Here is a 13,663-nt window from a genome sequence, read left to right as displayed (position 1 = left end):
TAGCCACATGTTGAGCATAAACTCCACCGGGTGTATATATACCCCTGAAAAGTGCTATTATTCACCATATGATGATATGGGTTCTCTTGGAGATCCAAGAAGTTGGATTTCATATATGAACAGCAAAGATTGTTCATTAGAGTGGTGTCACAAACATAAATTGTATCCTCCACCGTCAACAGCACCACCTAATTCAAGGCCAAATTTTTCCCCTCTTATAATTGCCATGGCGGGGATCTTGGCCACGGCTTTTATTCTTGCAAGTTACTACTATAGCCGCCGCAGAGAGAACCCCAACGATGACGATGACGACTCAGTCCATGAAGCCGAAACCTGGTGGCATCAATACTACGTCTCAACAACCACCACAACCAGAATTGGCGGCGACTTAGATGAGGATGCGTTAAAGTGGATGGCAGTGTGGAAGTACAAGAGTGGCAAAAGCAGAGCCGATAGCTGTTGTGTTTGTTTGAATGAATTTGATGAGGGAGACAGTGTTAGGGCTTTGCCGAACTGCACCCATGCTTTTCATCCTCTTTGCATTGAGACATGGCTCAAATCTCACTCCAGCTGCCCTCTTTGTCGTCGTGCCACTGCCCCCGTAGCTCCGCCGTACGCGGTGGTGGAGGACCTCCCTCTCCCTGCAGGAACTGACACTACTACCGAAGAAGAAGAAGAAGAAAGCATACATAATAACGGTAACGTTGATAACAACAGCCTGCACAGAATAATTGATATAATAAGAGATGATCAACTTCAAGTAGGGGGTCATGATGATGATCAGTCCATTAATAAAACTATCAGGAAGTCAGTTTCTATGGACCCCCACTCATTCTCCTCGTCGTCTTCGTCATCAAAGAGCAGATACAGATCTCGTGGAGATCAAAGAAGCAGTAAGTCCTGCAGCTGTAAGAGAAAACATCTCTTGCATTCTGTATTCAGGGGCCCAATTGCTATGAAAAGGTCATTTTCCGGTAGTGCAAGATTCTCCCTTATTACCACAGCTAGTCACACAGCAAGGCACTAATTATCATAACCCGTATGTAATTCTAATCATTATTCGGTTATTTTTCTTTTCTCTTTGAAAATACATCAAGATAACAATGGAGTTACATGAATTCGCCCATTTACTAGCATACCGCTTTGAGATTCATCTAATTATTATCGGAACGCCGCCATTGAGATAACAATGATACTTTTTTCGATTAAGGCCCAGAATAATTGATGCACAGAAAAGAGAAACAAGTTTACAAGAAAATTAAGACGGTATCTTAGGAATTTGTGATGCACTAAAAACTGAAATTTGGAATGTTTTTTGCGGCTATTAAAACATATTTTATATTGGATAAGATAACACCAATAAATTCTCACAAGAGTTCAGATAGATACATTCACCTCAAAAAATGATAAAAGAAAAAATATAGGTAGACAATAAAAATACTAAATAATGTGAATAATAAATATGAGGAGTATTAGGGGCTAATAATTTTTATGATTTGTAGTCATTAAGTAGCCATCAATAATATTTTTAATGGTATGAGATTTTATCTAATGGTATAGAATTATTCACTTTTCTTTTAATAGTTACATACTGGCCAGAATTTAATAAAGTTGCTGACCTTCTAGACTTTTTCAATAGGTATATTAGATGTTTAATTTATTAGGTATGTAGATAATTATCTTAATATTAAAATGGTTTAATTACTCTGCAGGTCCCTATAGTTTCACTGAATTTTCAATTAGGTCCCTATACTTTTTTTCTTTTCAATTGGATCCCTATACATTTTTTTTTTCAATTTAGTCCTTGTTAACGTTAAACGTTAAAAAAATGTTAGTGAATTGTGAAATTACTTGTATACCCCTAGGGACTTAATTGAAAAGAAAAAAAGTATAGGTACCTAATTGAAAATTTAGAGAAATTATAAATATTCAATGAAAGATATTCCTATAATCCATATTTAATAATTCTATGACATAAAAAATATTTCTATAATCCCTTTTATTTTATCACTATCATTTTTTTCTTATTTATATACAAATTGTACCAAAAATACCATTTTTTTATTTTTTTGACTTTCAAAATACCTTATCTTAAGAATATACAAAAAAAAATAATGGATAAAATAAAACAGAAAAATAGTAGTAATAAGTATAATATAAAATTCAATTTTCATCACTCAAGTATTTATTATGACCAACATAATGAAAGAACTTACATATGGCATATGGTAACAAGAATCATTGATCGAATAATAACTAAAATTGTTTACAAAAATTGAGTTCTATATAGTTCCTCAAACAAGAGAACCAATTTAGCTCACAAAAACTCAAAAACAAGTATATTGAAGAAAAGAATTTTCCTTATAGTAACAAGAACCATCAGAAAGAAATCCCTAAAGGCTGCTTGCTCTAGCATAAACCGATATTCCATCTCCCTTAAATATGATCTTTGCCATTGCAACTAATGCCAAGTGACGCACAGGCCGTCGAACACCAAAAGTGAGCAGGGAATACAACGCATCATCACACCGTCTTTGCCACAACAAAATATTTTCCTAGAAGATATGATAAATTGTAACATCAGAAAACACACTAAGATTTTAATGAAAACCTAAATCAACAACAACAAATAATATCAAATGAATAGCACCAAATCTTAATTAAAAGCCAATTCTCAAAAGGTATGTTTTTCATTCCAATTTTAAGAGTAGTTGGTCCATTGAATGGACAGAAAATTCACATTGCAATGTATGTGAAAGTTCCACCAAGTACCGGCTGCACATGAACATAAAACCTTGCACTTTGCAAGTCTCTACGTTTGAGAAAGTCCTTTCTAAGAACAAAATTCCTGTACAAAAACCCTTAGGTATTCAACTAATGCCATATTTCTAAAAAATTGACATAGGCATAAACATGTTACATCAAATTTTAATTTAAATCATGTCCTTTTAAATCTTTTTTTTTCTTTTCGATAATGTCAGCATCAAAGCATATCCCTATAAGGATAAGTATCATCTAAAATTAGCTAGGCAAATAGTAACATTTCATTAGTAATACCATATGATGCATCACATGTAAGCAAATATGGTAAAAGCAATATGCTAACCTTACAGGGAATAGAACCAAATATCGAATTACAACTCCAAAGCACCACAAAGGAAATAAATAAATATTCCAGTTCCTAGGTTCTGATCGAATTGACTTAAAGTACCTTAAGAATGAATCCTACTAAGCATAAAACTTAATATGTGAACCAGAATTTATTGCTAAACATATTAAGCTTCATCTCGCATGAACAATATTGAAGCATTACCCTTTTATTTTTTGCACCTTATATTCAATTAGAATTTACATCCAAATGGTTACTACTGCAGAACCCACCTCCACTAAGCAAAGCATCCAATACCTAGCCATCCAAGATGCTTGTGATAAGACAAGTATGTTTGCATATAATGTTAGCTTGTAGGTCATTTATTGAAGGAGTTTGCCATAGTTGAAGGCCTAGATATAAAAGCAAATCAGAGATTATACCTCAGCAGTGATAATCCAATTGAAGATGTTCAAGGTATTAAAACTACTACTACATCTCCCCTTGGAATGGTGAAATTGCAAGCAGTGAAAGAGTTTATTAGGTCTAACAAAGTGAAATTTTCTTAGTTTTATCCCGACTGATCCCATTCTCAAAATGTTATCATTTTTTCAATAATGTATAGACTACAATAAAAATCATTCCATTATATGATGATAAAAATACAACTAAAGATAAGGGCATCAATCTACATAACACAATGAAAGGGCAATTAAATAGATAAACATAAGTATGGGTTCAGCAGTATATACCTCAACTTCAATGGCACTAAATCCGAATCTAAAATTCCCTTCAACTGCAACAACAAGTCAATCTGGACAAGCCACTGCAGCCGAATTGCACTGAGACCAACCCCTATAGTCTCCCAAGTCCCTGCATCCAACCTAGTCCTGGGCTCTATCTAAACCAACACAGCCCTACCTACATCCATGGTATTTGCACCCTCGGACACCACTCCCGGAGCCGGGCTTCCAACTCCAAGAATCGCAATCTGTCTCAAGAAATAAAAACAATATAGTAATTGAATTGAGAGAATCACCAGGGTGAGAAACATTTTTGCTTCGAAACACTAGGTACTCAATGTGAATATAACAGAACCACAATGCCTACAATTAATACAGTTACACGGCATAAAAAAAATTGAGGAAGCCATACTTTAGTGCTCCCATACACATTTGTAACTAGTCTAAAACCTTTCCCATGAATTACGCAATTACAGTGAATAGATTATCAATGCCAAAAAATAAAACACAACTATGAAGACATGAATGACTTGATACCAAACAAATAGCAGCATAAAATTCAAAATCTTATACATTTAACAACCAAAACGAAATAAAAATGAAGAAACTAACTTACCTGTTCTGGCAGATCGAGTGTGCAGGCAGCAAGGTGAGGCAAGGTGCGGCGAGATAAGGCGAGGCGCGTCGAGTGGCGGACAGGGCTTCGACGGATCAATCAGTGCAGATCCTCAGAGACCGACAGACCGACAGAAGCTATGGATGAAGATGACGGATCAACAGCTATGGATGAAGACGATGGACCGACGGAGGAGAACGCACCGCACACGATTTTCAGGGAGCAAATTGGGGGCTGGCTAGGGTTTTTTTTTTCTTTTGGGACAAAATGTCAAAGGGTTTTTGGGTATTTTGAAAAAATAGAGATATATCTGGTTAGTATACCTAATCCAAACAGAAGAATATTCGTTTTTTAAACAGAATATTCTGTTATCTTAGACGGTATTCTCACGGCAGGGACTTAATTGAAAAAAAAAATTAACGTATAGGGACCCAATTGAAAAGAAAAAAAGTATAGGGATCTAATTAAAAATTCGGTAAAATTATAGGGACCTGCAGAGTAATTAAACCTATTAAAATTTAGGTAAATAATTTAAGGGTGTAGTGTGTTTTTATTTTATTAGACTAATTTTAAAATTTATTGTTCATATTATTCACAAAAATCATTATTTACCTAATAATAAAGTCGATAAATAAATTTATTTGTGTAGATTCTTGTGAGAATTTGTTAGTATTGTTTTGATCCAATATAGAATATTTATTTAATAACGGTCTTAGTTTAGAACAGTTTTAATTGTGTATCTAATTATGTAACAATAATTAATTATATTTTACATTGATATTGCGATAAAAAATAATTCGATAACCGTGTATAACGTGTTATATTATTAGTGGACAAAAATTAAGTACTAATACTATAATTTGAAGTTCGAAATTACCATATATTTGACAAGTGGATTGTGCACCCATTCCTGTTTGGAACCATCGCATTAACAATGAATTAGTGGCCTTGCGCATTGCACCGACTATGCGCTAATTCGATATTATACGTAGATGTGCATTGATTATTTTTGGTATATAATCGAAAGAGTTAATACTCAATCTGGTATTTGATAATTATTTTAAAAGAATTACGAGATCAAACAAAAAAAGTATTTAATTTAGTCTATGATCTTTATTTTTATGAAATTGATTAGTCTCTGTGCTAAAAAAAAATTTATATACGGTGTTGATTGAAAAATATTTTTCGTAAGTCAGATCGAATAAGATATTCGAGTTAGGCAATCGAAATAAGTTATTCAAATAAGTGATTCGAATAATTATAATAGTAAAAAAGTTAAAGGCTTTCATCACGCGAGGAAATCATGAGAAATGTGTACAATTAAAAGGCGGGAACGGTTACTAAAGAGAAAGCATCAAAGTTGTAAATTTGTAATTAATTGTAATTAACTGTCAGTTACCGAAAATAGATTATAAATACTTGGAAGTCTTAGGTCCAGTTTGGGTAAATAACTTAAATAAGCTCTTTTGAAAAAAAAAATTTAAAGCATAAGGACTTTTATTAATAGTAACTTATAAATAAGTTATTTCGTGTTTGGATTTTTAGTTATAAAAGTACTTATTTTAAAGTTGTAGCGTTTGGATAAATAACTCAAAAAATACAATTTTTTTTACACAAGAGAATGAATATTAAAATAAGGGATAACGATGATAACAAATACTTTCCAATATTGAATGTTGATTTTACATAACCTAATCACTAATATTGTGTATGATATGGTAGGTGAAAATAAAAAATAAATATAAAATGTGTGTCAATATATATTTTGTTGTTGTTTTTTATTTTTTTTATACTCCTATTAGAACTCCCTTCTCCTTTATTGAGGTCAAGAACTTGCTATAATTAACTATGAAAATAATAGCAAGCACATGTAAAAAAAATAAAATTAAAACTGAAATTTCATACCATAATTAAATACAAATTTAATAATAAAAATAGAGTGATAAAATGATAAAAAATACCTAGAAAAAATATATACAGTAGATTATTCAGATGGAATATTGTCTGAAAATGGTGGTGGAAGATCAATACTTCCAGCAGATGAATCATTACATGAAAATGGTGATGGAGGACCCTTACTTCCAGCTGATGGAACATTACGTGAGAATGATGGTGGAAGACCAGTGCTTCTAGCAGACCTTACGTGAAAATGGTGGTGGAGGAAAAGTAGATTTTTTTTTGTTTGAAGTTAATTTTTTTTAAGGAAGTGGTAGAATGACTTATCGAGAAGTAGAGAAGTTATATATTTCTACTTCTTCAAAAAGTTATGCATTAACTTTTCGAAAAGTTAAAAGCTTTTTTTAAAGTGGTGCCAAACACGTATAGTATAACTTTTCATAATCCAAAAGTAAAAAAAAGTAGCTTCTGCTACTTCCCAAATGGGCCCAGAGAATTAGGGTTGGAACTTTAACTCAGAAAACACTCAAACACACTCACATCCCCAGCCAATTCCTGAGTCTGCGATCGAGTTCTTTTTCTGTAGGGTTCCTTCCATGTTTTTATCTTTTTAATTTATCTTTCTGCAAACTTTATTTTTTCAAGCAAATTTATCTTTCAATTCTCTTTATCTTCATCGTTGATTTACATTCCTGCACTTTAAATTTTCATGTCAAAGCCCTTCGACTCAGTCAAAGCCACTTTACTGTTTTCTTTAATTTCAATGCAAACTTTCTATTTCCAGCATTTTCCCTTTAAGCTTTACTTTTTCATTCCTTTTTTTGAATTATTAATTTTAATTTATTTTTATTCCCAATCCTAGTCTAATCGAAGACACTTTGATGCACTTTTAGAAAATTGGTACTTGCAAAGAGGAGTAGGTTTCGCTCCCAGACCACTAGATATCAAACCACCATCAATTTGCTAAAAATCGACAAAACAAATTGGCATGTCCGGTGGGACAGTTTTAAAACTTCGAAGTGTGTCAAATAAACATTTTGTGGTGTCATTTAGTGTATGAGATTACGAAGTGAAAAGATCATTCACATGGCTGATGAAATGTCAAATGTGAATGGTGGTTTATCCACCAATGATAGCATACCAGTGTCTGTGCAACAAGCGAACGTGATGTCACGTTCGGAAGGTGCAATTGGAACAGAGAGTATAGCAGTTACAACTGTTCAAACTGAAAATGCTGGGCGTAATACTCGTCCACGTGACACTTTGCCACCATTCCAGCCTCCACTAACCGTTGGTTGGCCTCCATATGGTCTTCCTCCTGGTTATACCCCACCAGTGGGTGGTTTCGTTCCACCTATTCGTTTTGGGAATACAAATGGAGGGAGTAACTCTCAAAATCCACAACAGCATTCCGAGTATTCTCGTGATTTTAATGTGAGCTCTACTTCGAATGCTGCGAATTCAATGGCAGTTTATCGACAACAAGTAGAGGAAAGTCATCATGACTTAGTCAATTTGTTGACTCAACAAATAACTACAATTCTAAATCCAATGATGGCTGATCACGAATCGAAATTCGAACGTCTTGCTAGGCAAGTCGAACGTATTGCTCGAATCGTGGATTATGAGGAAGGTGAAAGGCATAATTCCAAGAAAAATAATGAGGGGTTCAAAAATATTTTTCAAAATGAAAATGATGTTGCTAATAGAGAAATTCCTCATGTAGTTCCCCGGAATCAAAATGCTGATGACTTTCTAGCCAGATTATGTAATAATCATGGCGGTGAACGTTATCAAGTCACCAGAATTGTGGAAGAAGTGTTGAATCAAGTTGGCCTGAATGTTGGTTTCATGAATCAACCCCACTTTGTGTCTGCTTTTTCCCAGGTTGTTCAAATGGCTGAAGTGCCAAGAGGAGTAAAAAATCCAAAGATAGTCACAAATTTTGCTAGGGAAGTCGGAGAATCAACTACTGAATATGTGGCTCGATATTTGGTTGAGATTGGAAATCTAGCCAATGATAAAAATTTGAAAATGAAGTTTTTTCCTTCTTTGTTAACGAATAATGTATTTACTTGGTTTTTTAATCTCAGGCCAAATTCAATAACTACATGGAATCAGTTAGAAACTGCTTTTCACGCTCAGTTTTATCGAGGGGAAATGAATGTGGCAGTTACTGATTTAGTGGCTTTGAAACGTGAAGATGGTGAAACCATCGATGATTATTTAATACGTTTCAAAAACGGTAGAAGTAGGTGTTATGTGTCATTACCCGAAAACGAGATAGTGAAAATAACAACTATGGGGCTAGGGTTTTATATGCGTAGAAAGATGCTTTATGTGCATATCCCCGATTTAGCCCATTTGGCTGAGAAAGTTTGTCAGACCGAACTCATGAAAAAGGAGAAAGAAAAGTATAGGAGTGAGCAACGATCGAAGAGTAAACCTTTTACTCGAAAATAAAAAGTTGCCTATGTAACTATGGAGTCCTCAGAGGAAGAGATCGATTTTGAAACAGAGGTCGATTTGGCCGAACTTAAGAAAGGCCCTCCATATGTTTGTTCTTTACTCAAAAAGCTTCCTGTAAATGAAAAGTCGAATGATTCAAAACTAAAAAGCGGAAAGAAATATAGTTTTGATATTTTGAAGTCTGATCAGATTTTCGATGTGTTGCTTAAAGATAAACAGTTAATTCTGCCTGAGGGTAGAACTTGACTTTCGGTGAAAGATTTGAAAGGAAAGCCTTATTGTAAGTTTTACCAAGCAACAAGTCATTCAACTAACAGCTGTGTTCGTTTCAGGGATTTAATTCAGGAAGCAATAATGGAAGGACGGTTGAAATTTGATGATGGCAAGAAGGAGATGAAGGTTGATACTGATCCCTTCGAAGCAGATGCTAGCTTTATAGAACCTTGTTTTTGAGTGAATATGGTTGGAATGTCATATGATTTTGACGTGACTCTAGATGATTTTGAGTCACATGTAAGATCTATATATCCTAGGGCAGGGGACGATTTGTTGGATTTTCTGGTTCAACAAAAGATTAAAGACCGGGACGTATCTCTGTGTCCGCGGTGTAATGTTGTTTTTGATGCCGAAGTAGCGGCAATTTTTGAGAAAGAGAAATGAAAAAAGAATTAGCTCATAGAGAAGAGAAGGCGCGCCAGAGGCAACCAATTCGGCGCATTGAGGGTCAGTGTTCTAAGACCCCTTAACAAAGTTCTGCTGCACCTTTAAGCCGATCCCAGGCCATAGGTGTACAGTGGATTTAAAATTGTCAGAAATTTCATAAAAGAGATCATTTGTATCGACGTAACCCGCAATGGGGGCATCGGGGTCCTCCTCAAAACCAGTACCCTTATTCTCAGGGTCGGGTGAGAGGGTATCAGAGAGGCAGAGGAGGCAGAAGAAATTCTAATCAGCATAAGAAGCCTCAGGTGGAAGTGAACAAGGGGACAATGCCTTCTGTGCATTCTCGAATTGTCTTTCCGTCTGATGGAGAGACTTGTCCAAAAGGAATTCCATCTCCCATAAAGATGGAAAAGGGCAAGGCACTTGCTCAAACTTTAGGAGTTGATAAAAACAAAGAGGTTGATGTTGATTAAGAGTATTTTGATGAAGGAGATGATGACATGATTGGGACAATTTCAATCATTCCAACTGAATATCTGGGGGAATATGAAGGTGACCCAGATGAAGATTACGATATGGAGGATGAAGAAGCTTTTTCCTTCATTTGAATTGAAGATGAGCCACGGTATTTCCTTTGGCCTACTGAAAAGCAAATGTCACATCTCCGCCCGCTTCATATCACTACTACATTGAGTGGGATCAAGGTGAACAAGGTCTTGATTGATGGTGGTGCGACAATTAGTCTTTTGCCTGAGAGGATGTTATTGAAAGTGGGAAAACATCCTGATGATTTGGTCCCCACGAATATTACTGTGACAGATTTTAGTGGAACCTCGACTCCAGCTAGAGGCCTGGTTACTTTGACTGTGAAAGTTGGCTCATCTGAGCGCAACACTGTGTTTGTGGGGGTTCCATTGAGAGCAAGCTATAATACTTTGTTGGGGCGAGATTGGATTCATGGTGTAGGTGCAGTCCCCTCCACTGTGCATCAAAGTGTTTTTCTATGGACAAAGGATGGCAAACCTGAAGTCATCAAGGCAGATTCGAACCTTTATGTCAAACAACTGCACGTTGATTTCAGGATGTACAATCCTAAATTGAAGCCTTTGAATGTTGATCGGACACTAAATTCTTATAATTGTGAAGGTTGCTACTTGTCCTCAGAGGGCTTATCAGTGAAGTTGCGCTACCCAGAGTTGGGGTTTGAACCAACTGGTTGGGACTGTCTATCTTGAAGATCCTTTGAAGGTTAGATTATGGACCAGGTTGAGGGAGTTTCCGATTACCTGGTAACTTTAAGTAATTATTTAAGTAATTCTTATTCTGTAGAAAATAAAGATGGTTCATCTGATGAAGTTGAATCACACAGGGTTAGTCGTTTTTCTAATTATCATTGTATCAACTCGATTTCTTCAGTCGAGTCTTGTTTTGGTTTAGATATTTCAAATATATGTAATGAAAGTAATGCTTCGAATCCAATGGATGACTTGATAGCGGAAGCTCATTGTGTTGAAAATCGAAGTAATGTTAATAAAATAAATAATTCAGTTCCTTCTATTTCTGATGACATTATTGATTTCACTTTCGATTGCATCTATGATTTAGAACCACTAGGTTTCGAAAAATATTCGGTAAAGGATGATGATCATTATAAAGGGTTCGAATCTCAAGATCCTTTAGAGGAAGTAAATCTGGGAACTCCAGATGATGTTCAAATTACATATATATGTAAAGGTCTTGTCGATCCTTTTCGAACTGAACTCTATAATCTTCTACATGAGTTTAAAGATTGTTTTGCTTGGGGTTATCATGAGATGCCTGGTCTCGATCGTTCACTTGTGGAACATCGATTAGCATTAAAACCGAATGCTAGACCTGTAAAGCAAACTCCAAGACGTTTTTCTCCGCAAATCAATGAAAAAATTAAAGAAGAAATAGAACGCTTGATTAAAGTGAAGTTTATTCGAACTGCACGATATGTTGAATGGGTTTCGAATATTGTTCCAGTAATGAAGAAAAACGGCAAGTTAAGAGTATGCATTGATTTTCGAGATTTGAATAATGCAGATATGTTAATTGATTTTGCAGCAGAAAATGAAATCCTTAATTTTATGGACGGTTATTTGGGATATAACCAGATCTTCATTGCGGAAGATGACGTGTCTAAAACTACTTTTCGTTGTCCTGGGGGGTTAGGTACTTATGAATGTGTGGTTATGCCTTTTGGTTTGAAAAATGCTGGTGCAACGTATCAGCGGGCAATGAATGCTATTTTCTATGAGTTTATTGGAAAATTTATGGAAGTTTATATTTATGACGTCATGGTTAAATCGATTTCGGTGAGTCAACACATCGACCACTTGAGACAGGCATTTGTTACCATGAGGAAGAAGGGATTAAAAATGAATCCTTTAAAATGTGCTTTTGGCGTATCGGCTGGAAATTTTTTAGGCTTTGTCGTTCATAAGAAAGGAATTACAATTGATAAAAATAAGGCAGATGCAATATTGGCATTATCCGCACCCAAATCGAAGAAAGAAGTGCAGTCTTTCTTGGGTAAGGTAAATTTCTTCGAAGATTCATTTCAAACCTTTCAGATCGAGCTCGAGTGTTTGCTTCTTTGGTAAAGTTAAAAAATAATTCACAGTTTGAATGGACAAAGGAGCATTAGTTAGCGTTTGATTCGATTAAGGCTTATTTGTCTAAGGCTCCGATTATGGCAAATGTTCGTCCACATGAGCCTTTGAAACTATATATTGCAGTATTTGAGAGCACAATTGGGTGCATGTTAGCCCAAGATGATGAAGACGGGCATGAGCGGGCAGTTTACTACCTTAGTCGAGTTCTGACTGATATCGAAACAAGGTATTCTCCGATAGAGAAATTGTGTTTGTCTCTATATCATGCTTGTATGAAATTGAAGTGTTATATGGTGGCTAAATCGGTAAAAGTCATTGCACAAACCGATTTAATAAAATATATGTTAAGCTTCCCAATGTTACGTGGGCGATTAGGTAAGTGGATGCTAGCATTAACAGAGTTTGATCTACACTATGTCCCGACTAAGGCCATGAAAGGTCAGGTCATTGTAGACTTTCTTGTGGATAATTCGAAAGATCTGAATGACTAGGGGGCAAATGTAGTTGAGGTGAAAATCGATTATTGGAAGTTATATCTTGATGGATCGAAGCATAAAGATGGTGCAGGAGTTAGGATTCTAATTGTTTCACCAGAGGGAAATCCATCGAAATTTCTATTCGAATTAAAATATCCTTATTCGAATAATGAGGCAGAATATGAAGCTTTGATTTTGGGCCTTAAAATATTAATAAATAAGGGAGTTTTGGAAGTTTAAATATTAGGAGACTCCTAATTGGTTTTGAAGCAGTTATCAAAGGAATTTAAGTGCAATAATGAGAGGTTGCAGGAGTATTTGACAACTGCTTGGGAGTTGTTAACTTCTTTTCGAAGAGTTTCTTTGGTTCACATTCCAAGAATTCACAATGAAATTGCTAACGAATTAGCCCAAATTGCTTCGAAATATAAAATCGGTCCAGGAACTCTTGAGAAATTGGCTAGTATTCATCAGATTCTAGTACCTGCGAGTGAGAAAGAAGTTTTGTGCATGGATGAATGGGAAGATATTGATTGGAGGAAGCCTATTGCTCAGTATTTAAAGGATCCTAATATTCCAGTTGATAGAAAGATGAATTACGGGCAATGAATTTTGTCTTAATGGCTGATGAGTTGTATAAGAAAGGTATCGATGGGAGTTTATTGAGGTGTTTAGGCCAAAATGACCAGAATATTACCTTGGGTGCAGTCTACAATGGGATATACGGTGCTCATCAGGCTGAAAAGAAAATGAGATGGGTGTTATATCACAATCATGTATATTGGCCATCTATGGTAAAAGATTACATTGATTATGCAAAAGCATGTCAAGAATGCCAGAAGCATGGTTCAATACATCAAATCCCAGCATCGGAGTTACATTCGGTAATAAAACCATGGCCATTTATGGGTTGGGCTTTAGACTTAATTGGGTTAATTCACCCTCCTTCATCAAAACAGCACAAATTTATCCTGGTAGCAATTGATTATTTCACAAAATGGGTCGAAGCGATTCCCCTGATAGAAGTAAGTCAAAGTGAGATAATAGATTTTATTGAGGAGCATATTATCCAT

At 35.4% G+C, this 13,663-nt stretch overlaps 2 protein-coding genes and 1 long non-coding RNA gene across 3 annotated transcripts; 2 read left to right on the top strand and 1 right to left on the bottom strand.

Moving 5' to 3' along the window:
* Positions 44-1,132, top strand: LOC107616926 (RING-H2 finger protein ATL52). Its single transcript, XM_016318799.2, has one exon. The coding sequence runs from the start codon at positions 77-79 to the stop codon at positions 1,025-1,027; it is 951 nt and encodes a 316-aa protein (XP_016174285.2). The 5' UTR covers positions 44-76; the 3' UTR covers positions 1,028-1,132.
* LOC110267040 lies at positions 2,194-4,716 on the bottom strand. Its single transcript, XR_002354348.1, has 4 exons — positions 4,448-4,716; positions 3,841-4,079; positions 3,382-3,501; positions 2,194-2,555 (listed from the first exon to the last, which is right to left on the bottom strand). It is a non-coding gene; the product is annotated as an uncharacterized LOC110267040 (long non-coding RNA).
* LOC107615195 lies at positions 10,129-13,199 on the top strand. Its single transcript, XM_016317295.1, has 4 exons — positions 10,129-10,690; positions 10,805-12,036; positions 12,183-12,419; positions 12,864-13,199. The coding sequence occupies exons 1-4, from the start codon at positions 10,129-10,131 to the stop codon at positions 13,197-13,199; spliced, it is 2,367 nt and encodes a 788-aa protein (XP_016172781.1).

This window comes from Arachis ipaensis, chromosome B09 (genome assembly GCF_000816755.2).
Source record: "Arachis ipaensis cultivar K30076 chromosome B09, Araip1.1, whole genome shotgun sequence".
In the NCBI taxonomy this organism is placed as follows: domain Eukaryota; kingdom Viridiplantae; phylum Streptophyta; class Magnoliopsida; order Fabales; family Fabaceae; genus Arachis; species Arachis ipaensis.
This window is presented reverse-complemented; position numbering and strand designations above follow the sequence as displayed.

Bases quoted from the DNA above. Each gene is read 5' to 3' on its own strand.
- LOC107616926 (XM_016318799.2), top strand. From the start codon at position 77: ATGGGTTCTCTTGGAGATCCAAGAAGTTGGATTTCATATATGAACAGC.
- LOC107615195 (XM_016317295.1), top strand. From the start codon at position 10,129: ATGTCACATCTCCGCCCGCTTCATATCACTACTACATTGAGTGGGATC. The intron at 10,691-10,804 runs GTTGGGACTGTC...CTTATTCTGTAG, and splicing joins GTTGGGGTTTGAACCAACTG to AAAATAAAGATGGTTCATCT. The intron at 12,420-12,863 runs GTAAAAGTCATT...GTTTTGAAGCAG, and splicing joins GTTATATGGTGGCTAAATCG to TTATCAAAGGAATTTAAGTG.